General features: G+C 47.9%; 1 protein-coding gene across 2 annotated transcripts; it reads left to right on the top strand.

Moving 5' to 3' along the window:
• Positions 1 to 1,106: 1,106 nt before the first annotated feature.
• On the top strand, positions 1,107 to 15,305 carry LOC100729740 (galactose-3-O-sulfotransferase 2-like). Of its 2 annotated transcripts, none has more exons than XM_003474358.4 (4): positions 1,107 to 1,180; positions 5,983 to 6,069; positions 6,869 to 7,145; positions 7,847 to 15,305. In XM_003474358.4, exons 1-4 carry the CDS (start codon positions 1,152 to 1,154, stop codon positions 8,663 to 8,665), a joined length of 1,212 nt encoding a protein of 403 aa, XP_003474406.1. In that variant the 5' UTR covers positions 1,107 to 1,151; the 3' UTR covers positions 8,666 to 15,305. The 2 variants fall into 2 exon arrangements, with proteins under 2 accessions (XP_003474406.1, XP_063093019.1); XM_063236949.1 differs by having other exon boundaries at positions 1,133 to 1,180; positions 6,349 to 7,145.
• The last annotated feature ends 1,657 nt before the right edge of the window (positions 15,306 to 16,962 follow it).

Raw genomic sequence — 16,962 nt, 5'->3', positions numbered from 1 at the left:
TGTTTCAAAATTCTATTATTTCCTAAGGAAAGAAATGAACTTTTATGTGATTAAAATCTGCTAATAAATGTTTGTTAATATTTATATTTATAAATAAATATTTATTTCTTACTTCAATGTCCTTTCCTTCCTCAGAAGTCTTTTGCTGCCAATACTTAAGACAGATTTTCTCCTGGTATAAGGCAGACTTTTAAAGAAGAAAAAACTTCTAGATTTGACCCTGTTTCTTCCTCATTTGTCCAGGAACTGTCAGGTCTGCAGCTGAACCCTGGAGGGGAGGAAGACCCTGCATTTCTCCTTGCTGCGGTAAACAGTACACAGATCTGGAGGCAGATTTATTTTACATTGATGGGCCTGAGAGGGATTCAATCAATCAACAAAGTATCAGGTCCTGATCTTTGGTACTCTAAGGCTTATACTTGCAAGCAAGAAGTACAGAAGCAGAGTATTTGGTGGTTATTGATTGGTTATATCTTAGCTCATTATTACTGATTGGTCTAAAAGAAAACGACATTATATATGTTGTAAGTACACAAATTCAAACTCCAGCCAAGGAGTTATGGGAAATAAGTGCTTGAGATGATGTATGAGTTTAGGGTATGACTGGATAAAGATAATATGTAGCTGGCATTAATAGAAGACAGGAAGACAAATCTGCTTAGGAAGTAGCTAGTTTCAGGAATTTTAACTCTGAAAAGTGAACTCTTTTCACCCTCAGCAGTGGGAGGGGAGCCCTTGCTGGTCCTTCTATGCCTACCAGGCTATGTCCAGGGGCTCTGAGGGTAGGTGGGTGAGATGGGACTGGTCCTTTTGGATACCCAGTTGGGCTGCCAGGGTCTGCCTGGGGATGGAGATGAAGAGGCCCAGAGAGGAGCTCAGCTTCCCACTCTAGCCCAGGAGGTGACCCAGCTCTTTCTGAGAATGGAACAATTAAATCCTTTGACTGAGGTGAGGGGCAAGGGTGTGGCCCACACTGGGAGCCAGCAGGTGAGATTCTTGAGAATTAAGATGGCACTTGGCCACAGTGGCCACACCCCACATGGTGCCTCCGCCCCATCCCAGGCAGCTGACAGCTGGGGGAGCCTGGCGGGCGGGACCTGAGGCCACTCAGACCTCACCTGCTGGTGCCATTGCTGGAGTCCTAAGGCAGCATGGTGTCTCTGCTGGGTGGCTTTCAGAGGTGAGACATGGGTGCAGGGTGGCACAGTGGATCAAGGTGCTTTGCTCCCTGGGTGTCTTGAGAAGCCTGGAGAGAAGAGTTTGTCTTAGAATTCTGCTTGGATTTGGGAATTTTACCTCTAAGGTTTCTCTAAGTTTGGCCTCTTTTTGTTTCATTTTAGATGGCAGAGAAACCCCTCCCTGTCCTACTCAGAGTTGGGTGATTGTGGGTACCTGGGGCCTGGGGACCCATGGGATTTTGTGGCCTGGGGTCTGGGTGAAGTCTCTGTCCCAAGGCTAGGTTTGTACTTAGAGGACAGTCTTTGGCTGGAGTCCCTCACACTTCTGTGCATTTTAGGATGCTCAAAAGCAGGGAGTGGGCCCTTGGAGAGGGTAGGGTCCCTGTCTTCACCTCTGTGCGGGGGACTGAGGATGTAAACCTCCCCAGGGGATAGGGAGAGTTAGGTTTTCCTTCTGTCTAGGCGGGACAGAGGCAGGGGTGCTTTAGATACCTTGCAGTCTACTCCCGTGGCTTCTCTGGTGTTTTGGGGGTTCCTGGAGGGTGGAGCCTCCACCACTTCCCATATCCTGACTCTAGCCAATTTTGCATACGTGACTTGTGAGGATACTTGTGATGGTGTCCCCAGGTTCCCTCCAGCTCAGAGCCTCTGATCCCTGCCCCCCATAACCAGGAGTTGCCACCATATCTTATTTTAAACTGTGTACAGTTAATGGTAGTGGACAGCTGGTCTTCCTGAAGCTAGCTGTGATCAGTCCTGAGAAAGGCCCAAGCTCCCATGCAGCCTGAAAGGGCTGTTGCCTGGGGAGCTGGGGACTTCTGGACACTGATCTGGGATCTTGTCTTTGCTGCTGCAGAATGGGTTTCCTCAGTGAGTGCTAGGGTTTACATCCTGCAAGTCCTTGGCCTTGGGGGCTCTGGGTGCTCTTGACTCCTGGAGCTCATGGGGCTCACGCACTTCCCCAGTTATGTTGAGTCATTTCCTGGCCCTGCACAACACCACCCAATGAGCTCCTGTCCACTGTCCTAGGACTGTACATGCAGGAGGTTTGGCTCCAGGCCCAGGGCATTTGGTTAGCAAAGCAAGGAGTGATAGATGTGGGGACTCAGGGATGGGGTGGGCACCACAACCAGTCAGGGGCATCTGTAGCTGTGGCCAGTTGTAGGAGCCACATGCAGCAGAGATGAAAGACCACTGGCCTGCATGGGTCCCAGTCCTGTCCACTGATTGTGGTAAATCCAGTCTGCTAGTAAAGATAGCAGGGACACAGAGTCTATGCCCGGAATCCCCTAGGCTGAAAGTTGCCCGTCAGGGCCCTACCTGCTAGGACTCCTGGCTGTGATGCCTCAGGCACAAAGTCTCAGCCACTACGAGGTTCATGGTGACCCTAACTTGGAGGCATCCCCAGTAGGTTCCATTGCTGTCAGGGACTCTGGTCTGTGGCTGTGGGCCATGCTGAAACATGCCTTCCAGGAGTCTCACCAACGGACAGGATTCTGTGGCCCTGTGACGAGCTGTAGCCTTGGGGCTTTGTGGCTCTACTCCTGGGGTTGGTAGAGTGTGGAAGCTTGGCCAGCTTGCCAATGTCCATACTGGTGGTCATGTCTGGGTGGGATAGGGATCTAGAAGAACCTCCTGAGAGGGCAGAGGCTAACTCCCTGTCTGGGAAGCCCCAGACCCAGCCCCTCACTGAGAAGTCAATGTCTTCCAGACTGGTTGGGTCCCCACCTGAGGTTGAGTCTAGGAGAGGAGTAGCTCTGGCCATAGAAGTCACCATGAAAAAGCCTGGCTTGTGTCTGAATTAGGTATAGAGCCTGATGACCTGTCTCATACCCCAACCAAGTGGGTGATGTGCTGGTAGGTGCTGGGATGTCACCCCAACCTGTCAGTGGCCCATGTTCAGATCTGGGTGACCCCTGACCTGGGATGCAGACAGGTCCTCATGGGTAAGGTATGTGGTGCAGACCTCATGGCAGGGGAAGGCTGCTCAGGTGGTGCCTGGGGATAGAAAGCCTCAGTTTCCCCATCCATTAGTGGCTAAGCCCCTGCTGAAAGAAACATCCAGAAAGATGTACTTGGATAAAACATTCCAGCTGTCCCTGGGTCCACCAGTTCCCTCTCCCCTTGAAGATATGGTTATGACTCACACAGTCTCTGAGATAGGACCATCCACCTCTCCTTGGTTACTGGCCTGTGGTGCAGGCTCTGGGTCCTGGGTGGCCCTAGGGGTGGCCCTGGGTAGGTCCTCTGGGCACCTGTGTGTGGAGGCTTGAGCTGCCTGCTGCTGTGCTGTAGTGACAACATGTCTGGGGATGCAAAGGTTTGGGGCTCCTGCCAGGCAGGTCTGGAGACAGTGTGAACAATCTGGCATAGGGCCTTCTTTCCTGTGAACAGCAGGGTTCCTACCCCTACTGTGCCTCTCAGCCTGGAAGGCTATGAGAAGCTCCAGGGTGGGTAGGGTTGTCAGTCCTGGGCAAGCCTTTGTCCCTTCGTTGCCTCTCCCTGGGAGGAAGGGCCTGTAGGGTAAAAGTGGTCATGGCAGCTGCCCCTCAGCACCCACAGGCAGACGGAACTAGCTGTTCCTGAAAATCATTATGGACAAATTACAGGCCCTGGAGCGAAGCCCCAGGCCACAGTGAGCTGAGGGCTTCAGTGGGTGCCAGGTCCCCTGCTGCTGACTGGCTAGATTGCCTTTTCTGATGGAGGCAACACAAATTTAAAATTTAAAAGTAAATACTAATTCCTTCTCAGGATGAAGATAGATGAGGGCATGGGGTTGTTTGGGTTGATATCATGGTCATACCAAGAGGATGCGTGGTGGGTGCATCCATGGCACCCAGGCTCTCAAGAAGGGCGGCCACACAGCCCAGGCAGGAGACTGAGCAGCACCACTTCCTTGAGTCCATCCTGGGGCCTCCTGGAGTCTCGGAGCCCTGTGCACAAGCTTGCTGGTCTTACCACAGAGAAGAAATGTCTGTGACCTTTAATGCAGGGAGCCGCTTGTATTGACAGCCAGTCAGGTATCAGTTGGCCACCTTCCTGGTTAGCATTCAGTTGGGATGGTGGCAGCAAGCTTGTTAAACTTTTAAGAGGTTCATCTCTGTCTCAAGGGTAGATTCACAGCCAAGAGATGCTTAAGTCCATGTCCTAAGGGGAGAATTAGTTTTCCTTTTTGTACCTGGGAAATGCTATTTACTTTTTAACTTTGTTTTTGTCCTTCCACAAATGAGAGAGGTTAGGCTCGCCGGGGTAGTGTGCAGGTCTCTGGGCTGTGGCTCTTGTGTCCCCTCCTCAGGCAAGTAGTGGGTTTGCAGGGTGGTGTGTGTAGCTAGAGTAGGGTCAGGTGACCAGCTGGGCACATCCTCAATCTCTGCCCCAATGCCGGGTCTCAGGACTGCTCCTGCCTTGGCAGTCTCTTGGTGGACCATCAGATGGCCAGTGTGTGCTGGGCGGCAATGTGTTCATGTTTGAGGAAGGGCTTTATCTGGAACAAATAAATGGAGGGCCAAGTAAGTGACAGATAAGTCCCACAGGGCTCTTATCAGGTGGGTTAAATCCTAACTATATGGGGCTGTAAAACATCCCGTCCCTCAGGCACAGGCTTCACAGCCACCTTCCCAGGAGCTACTGTCTAAAAGCCATGGCTCCTTGGTGACTTAGGACCTGACTCAGGGTAGTCCTGTAGGGATGGAGAGCAGTCATCCCCTTTCACTCAGAGGTGGCACCCCCAACAGGGATGCTGACCATCATTGTTGGCCACTCACTTTTCTCCATCTGTCCTTTCCTGCCCTGGGCCTGAGCACCCACAAAGTTTCTGTACACCGCAAATGTGAAGCCCACAAAGGCCCCTTGGTCCACTGTGGCCCAGGGAGATGTTCCAGGCTGCTCTGAGCTGTGGCCAGAGGTCTTTGGGGGAAAGTGTGGAGGTAAGAGTATTAGGCCTGTAGGATGAAAGTGTGGCTAGAGGGGAGCCTTGCAGGGCTGGATGGGGGTACTGCCCTGGGGCTCGGAACTGTCATGTATGCACTTAAGGAACTTCTCATCCTCCCATCTGCATTTCTGAGACCCATACTTTTGGAATGGAAAACAGGAGAGCACATGGAACAGGAGGTGACTTGTAAAGCTGTGGCTACCACCTGGACACATGGGTGTGGTCTTGGTGGTGATTCTCTTGCATGTCCAGCCCAACTCTGGCCAGTGAGAAGGCCCAGGAGCACCCCAGTACTCAGACTAGGAATCTTCTGTAGGGCCTTTGCCCAAACGTGAGCCTCTTGCATCAGAAATGTGAGGGCCTTGTTCTGGTCAGCAAGGTAGGGAACCCTGTCTCACTGCTTGCAGTTCCTGCTCTCCCATCCTGAGTAGATGCATGTGCCCCACCATGCCAGATACCTGCCTTAGTCCATTGTCAGCCAGTCAGTTGCTAGCAGGATTAGGGTTAGGGTTAGGGTTAGACTACCACATATGTCCTTCCAGGAAAGGGGCGGAGTATAAGACATGAACTGTGTGTCCTTTAGCAGGGTGCCAACCCATCACTGGGTTCAATATCATGACTTCCTCCAGCTCTTGTCACCCTTACATACTGGCACAAGTTGGTGCCCTATGATGGGTTTAGGTGTGCAGTACAGTCATGGGGTCTTGGAGCTTGACAATGGCCTGTGTCTCTCTCCCTGTCCACCTGGCCCTTGTACCCTGTTCTCCTGGTCCTGGATAGAGTGGGCTGAGCTGGGTGTGTTGGTGTGACACGGTTAGGACCAGGATGAGGAAGGGTTGTGTGGGCCTTTGTGACACTGAGGTTCACCCACAGGTCACTCTGGACCATCCTCCTCCTTGTGGTGTTGGCTGTGCTCCTGCTGGTTGGCGTCCTACATACTCATGTCAAGCTGTTACTGCCGTAAGTCAAGTGTGGGGTCCCTGTGCCCTAGGAGAAGTCCCTACCTCTGCAATCCTAAGGGCTGGGCTAGGACCTCATCCTGTCCACTATGGCGCATCAGCACCTCCTGGCAGCCTGTGGTGGGTCACATGTCCCCATTGAGCTTCTATCTCCCATACTGGAGAGGCCAACGGGCCTTCCTGGGAGATGTTAGTGTCCCGGGCCCCCTGAAGAGGTAACCTGGCCCTCAGTGTGAGGTCAGGGAGGGTGAAGGTCAAACCTGTGTTTTCTTACTGCCAGAATCCCACAAGTAATCTTCCCAGCTGATGGCACTTCTGGCAAGAAGCCCCAACTCTGCATGTGCTCCTGCCCATCCCTTGGTTCCCAGGCCAGTGCAGGGCTCTGGACCTTGCCCTCTGGCATTGGGGTAGGGAGGACCCAGCACCTGTCCACTGTGGCCCCATGTTGGGCTGGCTTCAATTCAGGGCCCTTCTGTCCCAGGATGAAGGCTTGGGGTCAGCTTGGGAATAATGGATGTGTGGTTGAGGTCAGTGGGCCAGTGCTATGTGGGTACCTTGATACCAGGTAGCAGGTTGTAAGTCTGAGAGGTGTTTGAGCTGGCGCATAGCCTGTAGCCTGGGAAATCATCTGTCCCAGTGGGCCTCCTGGGCTGCAGGGTGAGGGGGGCTGTAGACAAGGGCCACAATGATGGGGCTGGGGTTGGGGATTCAGGTTGGGGGTGTGGAGAGAAGGGCTGTCTGGGCATGGTTCTGCAAATGGCACATTGCCAGGGTTGAGCCTTCCTGGGCCCTCCGTCCAGCCAGCTCAGGGCTGAGGTGGAGAGGCCACCTGTTACCAACATCATGTTCCTCAAGACACACAAGACAGCTAGCAGCACAGTGCTCAACATCCTCTACCGCTATGCTGAGATGCACAACCTGTCTGTGGCGCTGCCTGTGGGCCGAAGTTTCCACCTGGGCTTCCCCTGGCTCTTTGTGACGCGTTACGTGGAGGGTGCTCTGCAGGCTGGGCCTCACCCTGGGCCTCCTCGACAATTCAACATCATGTGCAACCACCTGCGGTTCAACCTGCCCGAGGTAGGGTCCTAAGGCTGGGCAAAGTGGGGACTACAGGTTCAGGGTGGCAGAAGCCAGGAAGTGGAGCAGAATTCTTACTCCAGGCTGCCAGGGGCCTGCAGTTGCTCTTGGAATGAGATCCAGCAACCTGCAGTCCTCTGCCTGGCACCGGTAGTTCTGTCTGGTTCCTATGCCTGCAACTCTTTCTGCTCTGGACCTCGGTACCAATACTCTGGTGAGGATGTGCCTCACAGAAATCCCTCCTGGTCATCTGGGTCTCTGCTGAGGGATCAGCTCTTCCGAGGCTCCACTGATTTTCCTTCCAAACAGAATTGTGTGTGTGATATGACTTGGCACAGGTGCAGCCCAGAACACAGTCTTTCTGGGTGGTGGGCTGCACGGAGGCCTGGACTGGCAGGGCGGGGCTGGGCGGGGAGAGGCGACGCGGGAGGAGAGTAGCACGTGGCTGTGCTGGTGGAGACAGGCAGCCCAAGGGTGTCCTGGACTGTCACCCCAGTGAGTAACATGGGGATCCCTATGGGAAACAGGAGTGAGGAGGAACTCAGATGCCAGAGATCCGCGGGCTGTGCCCGGCCTCCCTGCAGCAGCATGGCTGGCTAGCTGGTTGCCCTGAAGCACGAGGGCATCAGGAGGGCGCTCTCTGTGTACCTGGGCCCCGGCATCTCCGCAAGCCTGCAGCACCTCCCGCTCTGTCTCCACAGGTGCAGAAGATCATGCCCAACGACACCTTCTACTTCTCCATCCTTCGGCACCCGGTCACCCAGCTCGAGTCCTCCTTTATCTACTATAAGAACTATGCACCTGCTTTCCGCGCTGCTAGCAGCCTGGAAGCCTTCCTGAAGGCGCCGCACCGCTTTTACAACAGCAGTGCCGGGCTGAGGAACGCGTACGCGCGCAACAGCATGTGGTTTGACCTGGGCTTCAACAACGATGCTGCTGCTGATGACGCATACGTGCGTGCTCGCCTGGTGGAGGTGGAGCAGCGCTTCCAGTTGGTGCTAATCGCCGAGTACTTTGACGAGTCCATGGTACTGCTGCGGCGCTTACTGCACTGGCAAATGGACGACGTGGTAGCCTTTCGGCTAAACGCGCGCAGCCCGCACAGCGTGGTGCGCCTGTCTCCCCAGGGCCGGGAGCGCGCGCTGAGCTGGAGCGCCCTGGACTGGCGCTTGTACCTGCACTTCAACCACACTTTCTGGACGCGCGTGCGCGCTGAGCTGGGCCCGCGTCGCCTGCGCGCAGAGGTGGAGCAGCTGCGTGCTCGCCGCCTGGAGCTCCAGACTCTATGTTTGGAGGACACAGCGCCTCGCAGCGGGGCGAGCATCGCAGACCCGCGGCTGCGCCCCTACCAGTCTGGTGATGCAGACATCCTGGGATATGTCCTGCGGCCGGGGCTGGACAACGCCACGCTACATCTGTGCCAAAGGATGGTGATGCCTGAGCTACAGTATGTGGCCCGATTGTACACGCTGCAGTTCCCCCAGAAACCCCGTAAAAGAATACCCTTCCTGGAGCACTAGGGACCTTGGGGCCTGCCCCTCTCCAGCCTTCCTTGGACATCCAGGCCACAGACCCTCAGGCTGACCCACCAGGGGCACAGTCCACCTGTCCCTGAGGTGAGAGGGCTTCCAGGGGACATGCTTGACAGGCAGACTGGGCTGTGGTCCCAAAGGACCTCAGAGCATTTTCCAGAACTTCCTTGACCCAATGTGGCACTGATTCTCAGGGAAGAACCCAGGACCACTCTCAGAGCTGGACCTGCAAATGGCAGCGTGGTGAGCAGTTTATTTCCGACTGAGAACGGTTTGGTTTAGATTTAGAGACCATACCAAACTGCTCATTCAGCTGAGCCCATGGTAGGAGCTCCACATTCCCCTCCAGCACTAGCCAGAGGAATGCTGAAGGAGTAAGACTCATGAACTCAGGGAGCTGGGAATGGTGTTTGATCTTGGTTGTCTGGAGATCGTGTTGGGTGGGGGGCCGTCTTCCTCTGTCATCCACAAGGAGGACCTGAGGCCTCTGGCTAGCAGGACGAGCTCCCTGCATGCCTGGGGCCCAGTGGGTACAGTGGAGTCACACACCTGTCACCAAAAATCTGGGAGAGTGGGGCACCTGGGGAGCCCAGAAGATGTTGGCACTCACATGCAGAGCCCAGATGCCCAGTCAGGGCTTGCTTGCGAGGTAGGGGTTCCTTCTGTGTCATTCAGGGCCTCTACCCTCAGGATCCCACGTCTGCAATTCTCCCACTGTGGGTGGGCTATGTGCAGGTGTTCCCCATTTTTCTGGGGAGTCAGCCCAGAGCAGGCAGCTCCCGGGGACAGTGTAAGGACATTTCGAGTAGGATTAGAGGTGCTACAGTGAACTTGAGAATAATAGAGAGAATATATGGAAATTGAGTCAGTGACTTCCAAAGAAAGGTGAATAGAGACAGTGAGGAAGGTGGGCACTTGCTGAGAGCCAGGGCCCTGAAACTGTGGGTAGGGTCACCTGGCTCAGCCCACAGGAAGGTGTGTGAGACTCCCTGGGGAAAGTGGTGTGGGATTCACATCTAAGATGAGCCTATGTACAGGTAACAGGAGTCCTTGCAAAGGGAAAAGGTGCAAGAGGAATTTCGGTCAAGCCAAGAATGGGAAAAATTGCCACATGTTGAGGAAGATGAGCTTTTCAGCGTGAGTTCCTGCTCAAGCACCAGGCGAAGTTTGCAGCTTTCAGAGAAGGTGGATGTGATAGGAATCCAGAGCAGGGAAGGACAACCTGTCCCAGAGACAGCAGGGAACTGTAAGGAGGGCCTGTGTAGGCAGGCAGCCATGGCCCACAACCACAATGTGTGACACTGCTCTCACCTGCACAGCAACTGTGGAATTGAAGTAACAATAACAATTTTTTTCACTGTGAAAATCAGTATGGATTCAGTAACAATTTAATGTCACTCTGTTTTTGCCTTCAGGTTGGTGGGATTTAAACTGTTACCATCAGTTTGGAGGGAAATTTGGGCTGTTTCCTAAAAGTAAAAAGCCTTTGGTTTGTGATAGATAATTCTGGAAACTCTCTGTTCAAATTAGCCATTAAGTAGAAGTGTTTAAAATGCTGCTGTAGAGATGATATCCAAAATAAGGGCCATGCTTACTGACGCTAGAGCAGATATAGACCAAATATAAAGGAGCTTAAGGAAATTATGGAAGCTCAGCACATGAAAGAAATGGAATCCATAAAGCAGATTGAAGCAGATATCCAGCATGTTAAAAATTTCATTGAAAGTTTTGGATGTAGATGAGGCCAATGTGAGGATAAGATCTTAGATACTGATAGCCTTGCAATTAGTGACCAGGAAAAGAAAGCTTTCTCAAAAATAGCAAAGGACCATGAGAAATCAATCCAGCAGCTACTAAATGAGATAAAGAAGAATAATTTAAGATTGATTGTAGTCAATGAAAAGGCAGGAGATAATCACAAATGACATCAAGAAAATGGTCACAGACATGACAGAAAACTTCCCTGGCAGAGAAACAGAATCTTATAGCCATTCATATCACAGTCCAAATTCCAAAGACTCAACACAAGAATAGAATCTTAAAAGCTGTTGGGGAAAAAGAATAAGTCACCTATAAAGAAAAGCCCATCAGAATCACAGCTTACTCCTCAGTGCAAAGTCTCAAGTCAAGGAAAGCTTAGAGTGAATTATTCTGAGCTCTAAAGGAAAACAACTTTCAACCCAGATTGATGTGCCTTACAAAAGTATCTTTCAAAACTGGTGGAGAAATAACAGCTGAGGAAATTTATAACCACCAAACAAGTTCCCAAAATATTCTGAAGGACATTCTAGAAAGAAATAGTAAGAGCTACAGCTCCATAAACCCCAGTAGAAGGAATCGACCAGACAAGGCAAACAATTAGATGGAAGGGAAAAAAAGCGGGGCTGGGTAGAGCCAGCAACAGGAAAAGTCATGACAAAAATATCAGTATGTATCCATTACAGCCATCAATGTTAATGGTTCTAATTCAGCTATCAAAAGACAGACTGGGAGAAGGGATCAAGGAGCAAAATTCAATATATTGCATACAGGAAACATTTAATTCAAAAAGAAATTCATGGACTGAAAGGATAGAAAAGAATACTCTGTGACAGGAATCCAGGAAAAAACAGGGGTAGCTATTCTACTTGCAGACAAAGTGAATTTCAAGTCAGACTAAGCAAGATAAAGAAGTTCACTATATACAGGTAAAGGGAACAATCCAAGAGGAAAAGATAACAATCAAATATATGTGCAACAAATACTAGTGCACCAACTATATAAAACTACTAACAGACATGAAAAATCAAGCCCTAATGCAATTGCATTGGGAGAGCTCCACAGCCACTGTCACAGAAAGATCAACTAGAAAAAAATATTAGAACTGAACCAAACTTTTTTTTATCGGTACCGGGTATCGAACTCTCAACCGTGTGCTTGCAAAGCAGGCACTTATGCCACTGAGCTAAATCCCCAGCCCTGAACCAAAGTTTTGAACAAATTTATTCAGTAGATGTCTACAGAGTGTTATATCCCACAACATAAGAATACACACTGTTCTCAGCTGCACTTGGTATGTTCTCCAAAATAAACCACATATTGGCTCATCGGATATGCTTAAGTAAATGCACAGGGAATATCATTATTCTATACATACTTTCAGCCCACAATGCGTTGAAACTGGAAATCCATGGCAAAAGAAACCACAAGTTTCATAAACATGGAAATTAAATAGCACCATGCTAAACAGCCAATGGGTCACAGATGGAATTAAGAAATTAGTTTTTACAGATAAATGATAAGGACAGTACAATTGACTATAGGACACAGTGAAAGCAGTCCTAAGAGGGAAATTTTATCATAGTAAATGCCCATATAAGAAAAACAGGAAATGGATAGAAACAACTTCATGGTGAGGAATCTAGAACTTCTGGAAAGAGAAAAGCGGGCTAAGGCAAAAGCTTGTATGAGGGAGGAAATTATCAAGTTAGAGCAGAAATTTATGCATTGGAGACTAAAAACCAATTGAAGAGTTAATTCTTTGAAGGATTAAATAAAATCAGTAACTCCTTAGTCAATCTTACCAAAAAAAAGAAAGAAAAGAATCAAATCCACAAAATTAGAAATGATAAGGGTGAAGTACAGCAGACCCTTCAGAAATCCAGAAAATCATCTATACCTACTTTGAAAAACTGTATTCTAGTAAGATGGAAAATACAGAAGAAACGGACAACTTTCTAGATACATATGAGTTACCAAAGCTGAATCAAGAAGATATAAACTTTCTAAACAAACCAATATCAATCAATGAAATTGAAGATGTAATTGAAAGTCTGTCAATAAAGAAAAGCCCAGGCCCTGACAGATTAACTGCTGAATTCTACAAGAAATTTAGAGAAGACCTAACACTACTACTACTTAAACTCTACAATGCAATTGAATGGGAAGCAATACTCCCATATTCATTACTGGAAGCAAGCATTACCCTGATACCAAAACCAGACAAGGACACAACTAAGTAAGAATGACAGGTGAACCTCCATAATGAATATAGATGCAAAAATCAATAAGATACTGGCAAACAATACAGCAAATTGTGAAGAAGATTATACACCATGATCAAGTGGGATTCATCCCAGGGATGCAGGGATGATTCAACATATGTAAATCCATAAATTTAATACACATATTAATAGAGCCAATGATAAAAACCATATAATCATCTTTAAGTACAGAAAAATCTTTGACAAAGTCCAGCGTCCATTCATGATAAAAACCCTACGAAAATTTGAATAGTCTATCCCAATCTGATAAAATTTCTCTACGACAGGTCAACAGCCACCTTTATACTAAATGGACAAAGACTAAAAGGTTTCATTCTAAAATCAAGACGGGGATATCCACTGTCTCCACTTGTATTCAACATAGTCCTGGAAACTCTAGCCAGAGCAACTAGACAGGAGAGAGAAATAAAAGGAATAAAAATAGGAAAGGAGGAAGTTAAACTATCATTATTTGCAGATGACATGATACTCAGACCCCAAAGACTCCACTAAACAACTGGTATATTCAATAAACAAATTCAATAGTATAGCTAGATAAAAAGTCAATACACAAAAACCAATAGCCTTCCTGAACACGAATAACAAACACACTGAGAGCAAAATCAGAGAAACAACACCTTTTACAATTGCACCCTCCAAAAATGAAATACCTAATAATCAATTTAATGAAGGATGAAAAAGACCTCTACATCGAAAACTACAGTATTCTGAAAAAGGAGATCAAAGAAGATATTAGAAAATGGAGAGCTATTTCCTGCTCTTTGTAGGAAGACCCAATATCATGAAAATAGCCATACTTCCAAAACTCTTATACAGAGTCAGTGCAATCCCAATAAAAATTCCAATAACTTATCTCGCAGAGTTAGAGAACACAATCCTAAAATTCATCTGGAATTGGAAGAGACCCAGACTAGCAAAGGCAACCCTTGGTAACAAAGGCAGGACAGGGAGTGTCACAATCCCTGAGTTGATATGTAAGGGTGCAGTGATAAAAACAGCATGGTACCGGCTAAAACAAAACGGTAACAACAAAAACATGCCTGAACACCAGTGAAACAGATTAGAAGATGCAGAAACAACTACAGACACACTAAGCCACCTTATGTTTGAGAGGTGCTAATCACATTCACTGGAAGAAAGGCTCTTTAAAACCCTCTTTTCCCGGTGCTGTAAAAATTGGCTCTGCACATGCTGACAAATAAAGTTGAACTCTTATCTTTCATCATGCACTAAACTAAATTCAGAATGGATGAAAGATCTAAATATTAAAATTGAAGCAATCTACTGGAATATAGAGTAGGTAAAACTCTTGAAGATATTGGTGTAAGCCAAGACTTTATGAACAAAACCCTGATTGCACAAGAATTGTCATAAAGAACCAACAACTGAGATCTCATCTTGTTAAAAAGCATTTGGACAGCAAGAAAAATCACTAACAGAACAAAGAGACAATGTACAGCATGGGAGAAAGTGTTTTCTGGTGTTCCTCAGACAAAGAGTTACTATCAAAAACTTACAAAAAAAACTCCTAAATTTAAAGACCCCATCCAAAAATTGGCATCTGAGATGAATACACACATCTCAAATGAAGAAACACAAACATCAAATAAATACATGAAAAAATGTTCAAAATCACTTGTCATTTGAGAGATGCAAATGAAAACAATACTTAGATTCCACCTCACCCCAGAATAAATGGCTATTATAAAAAATCAACCAATAACAAATGCTGAGTATCTGTGGGGAAAAAGGAACCCTTCTCCACTGTCACTGGAGTTAGACTGGTACAACCACTGTGGAAATCAGTGTGGAGATTCTTAGAAACTCTAGAATGGGAGGTCCAATTTGACCCAGCTATTCTCATAGGCATCTTCCCAGAATACCACAGCAATAAAAGTGCACCCACGTTTATAGCAGTACAATTTGTAATAGCCAAATCTTGGAAACACTGTAAATGCCCATCAACTGAGCAATGAATGAAAACAATGTGGTCTTGGTATCAAGAATCAAACTTACAACGTAGCATTTGGAGGCAGGTGCTCATGTCCCTGAGCTGAACCCCTGGCCCTACAATGTGTTATTTTTATACAACGAAATACTACTTAACCATAAAGAAGGATAATCTTGGGACTTTTATAGGCAACTGGATGCAAGTTGAGACCATACTCATTAGTGAAATAAATCACACATGCATGTGTAAATGTATTGTCTCACTAGTGTGACAAGTTGAAAGAAATTATATACATAAAAGATAGTTAAGAAAGTTATACTAATTTCTCTGAGTCACTGAAGAGAAATGTTGGTGCTAGTATTATGTGGATGATTAAATGCAGTTGTCCTCTGAGTAAGTGATTTGAAAATAACAATATGCAATGTATACACCATTGTTAACCTCAATTGTGTTTTGGAATTTTGTTTTATTTTTTCTCTTTAAAATAACACGAATTGTTGTTGTAAGGCTGGGAATATGCTTCCACGGCACAGCACCTGTTTGGCAAGTGTAAGGTCCTTAGTTTGATTCACTGTACCTAAATAAAAGATAAAACACCACTGTACTGTGGAATCAATAAAAGCTTGTGACATAGCATGTGGCTCAAACTCCCTTTTATTTGGGAGGGGACATTTCAATTCTCTTTTCCGATGGTAGCAAGATCAGTGCCAGCCCAAGGACTAGTGCTCTGAGAGTTTCATTGGACTCAGGACTAGATCTAGCCTACTAGGGAAGGACCAGCAAAGGAGAGCGTCCCTGTGAAACATTAACACCAGCAGGGTGAATCCTCAAGTGAGTCCAGGACCCTGACACGGGCATGGCTGGGGGCGACAGGCAGAGGTGGGTGGAGGCTGAGGCAGGACAGTGAGGCACAATGGCCGGGTGGTGAATGCTGGGCAGCTGTGCAGGGCACAGTGCCCAGTGGAAGTGGAGGCAGCCTGAGAGACAGGTCTCCTGACTTTTCAAGGAGAAGCTGGAAATATCGATCCGTACATGAAATCTCCCAGTCAAAAAAAGCTAACAATGAGCAGACATTTCCCATGGTGGAGTTGAAGAGGAGGTTGATGGTCATGGCCAGGCAATCACAAGGCAATCACGATTGCATGAGAACCACCCTTCCTTGAGAACCTCCCTACTTTATTTATTTCTGTCAAGGCTGGTGAGGGTGACTCCCTCTTGATACTGACAGCTTTCCTATTTGCCCTTTGCATCAAGATCATTTCTCTGAGAACATTGCTGATAAGCAACCTTGTAGTTGGGTTTTATTGTCCCTTATTGCTGGGATGGACTTGTGCCTGTTGTTGGCTTCTTTTGGTCTCACTTTGGCGCAAACTAGTGGCCACTAGGAGTTGGCGTCAAAACCCTTTTAGCCACATTTGAGCAACAAGGCTGTTGGGAAAGGGTGATTCTGGACTGTTTGTGGAGTGCTTTGTTAAACCCACTGTTCATTCTGTGTGTTCTATAGGTGACAGTATCATCTCAAAGTACTGAGCCAGCATTCCTTCATTAAGAGTTGCACCTCTGTGGGGCATGGTGGCACACACTTGTAATCCTAGCATGTGAGAGGCTGAGGCAGGAGGATCATGGTGAGTTCAAGGCCAGCCTCAACTACATAGTGAGTTCAAGGCCAGTCTGAACTATACAACGAGACCCTGTCTCAAAAACAAATAAAAAGCAAATTGTACTTCTGTGTAAATCTGATTGCACGTGGTATGGAATGTATTGTGCCCGTGTTCAGGCAGAGAGCAAGTAATACCTTTGCCCCAACCAGTAAGAATTGTGTTCCTTTTTCTGGGATGGAGAGAAGCCAGGGAATTTTAGGTGAGAAGATTCCAGCGAAGATCTGCGTTTCAAGTTTTCTGCTAGTCTTGCACCTTAGTGGTTCTTTCAAGTGTCCATGGGTGTCTCCACGTGTTTCTTGGAACTGCAAATTTCCTTGCCCTAGCTTATCTCTTTTCTGTGTTTGCCCAATGCTAAGCTGAATTCCCTGTAGTGCTTCTCCTGGAAGGCATGCTGGGCGAGGTAGAGTTAGGTCAGGTTGGAGACTCACAGATTTATAAGGGAAACAAAGGCAACCAGAGCAAAACCAAGTCAAATTTGCAAACAGTTGTGAACCAAGAAACTAGCATTAAAGTGACTGCATATATCAAGTGAACATGGGGATGTAGATGACAACTACTGTTGTCATTGGGCTTGTCCTTTAGACAACTGGGTCTCAGTATCCTCAGGGGTATTTATTCAGGTGTACAATG

This window comes from Cavia porcellus, unplaced genomic scaffold (assembly GCF_034190915.1).
Source record: "Cavia porcellus strain 051 isolate PalLab524CR breed Dunkin Hartley unplaced genomic scaffold, mCavPor4.1 scaffold_26, whole genome shotgun sequence".
NCBI classification, from domain to species: Eukaryota; Metazoa; Chordata; class Mammalia; order Rodentia; family Caviidae; genus Cavia; species Cavia porcellus.
The sequence above is the reverse complement of the archived record's forward strand: the minus strand, read 5'-3'. Positions and strand labels throughout refer to the sequence as shown.

What these genes read in the sequence shown, in the direction of transcription:
- LOC100729740 (XM_003474358.4), top strand. Translation starts at nt 1,152, where the DNA reads ATGGTGTCTCTGCTGGGTGGCTTTCAGAG. An exon ending in CTGCTGGGTGGCTTTCAGAG is followed by an intron (nt 1,181 to 5,982) that starts GTGAGACATGGG and finishes GTTCACCCACAG; the next exon opens with GTCACTCTGGACCATCCTCC. An exon ending in TGCGGTTCAACCTGCCCGAG is followed by an intron (nt 7,146 to 7,846) that starts GTAGGGTCCTAA and finishes CTGTCTCCACAG; the next exon opens with GTGCAGAAGATCATGCCCAA.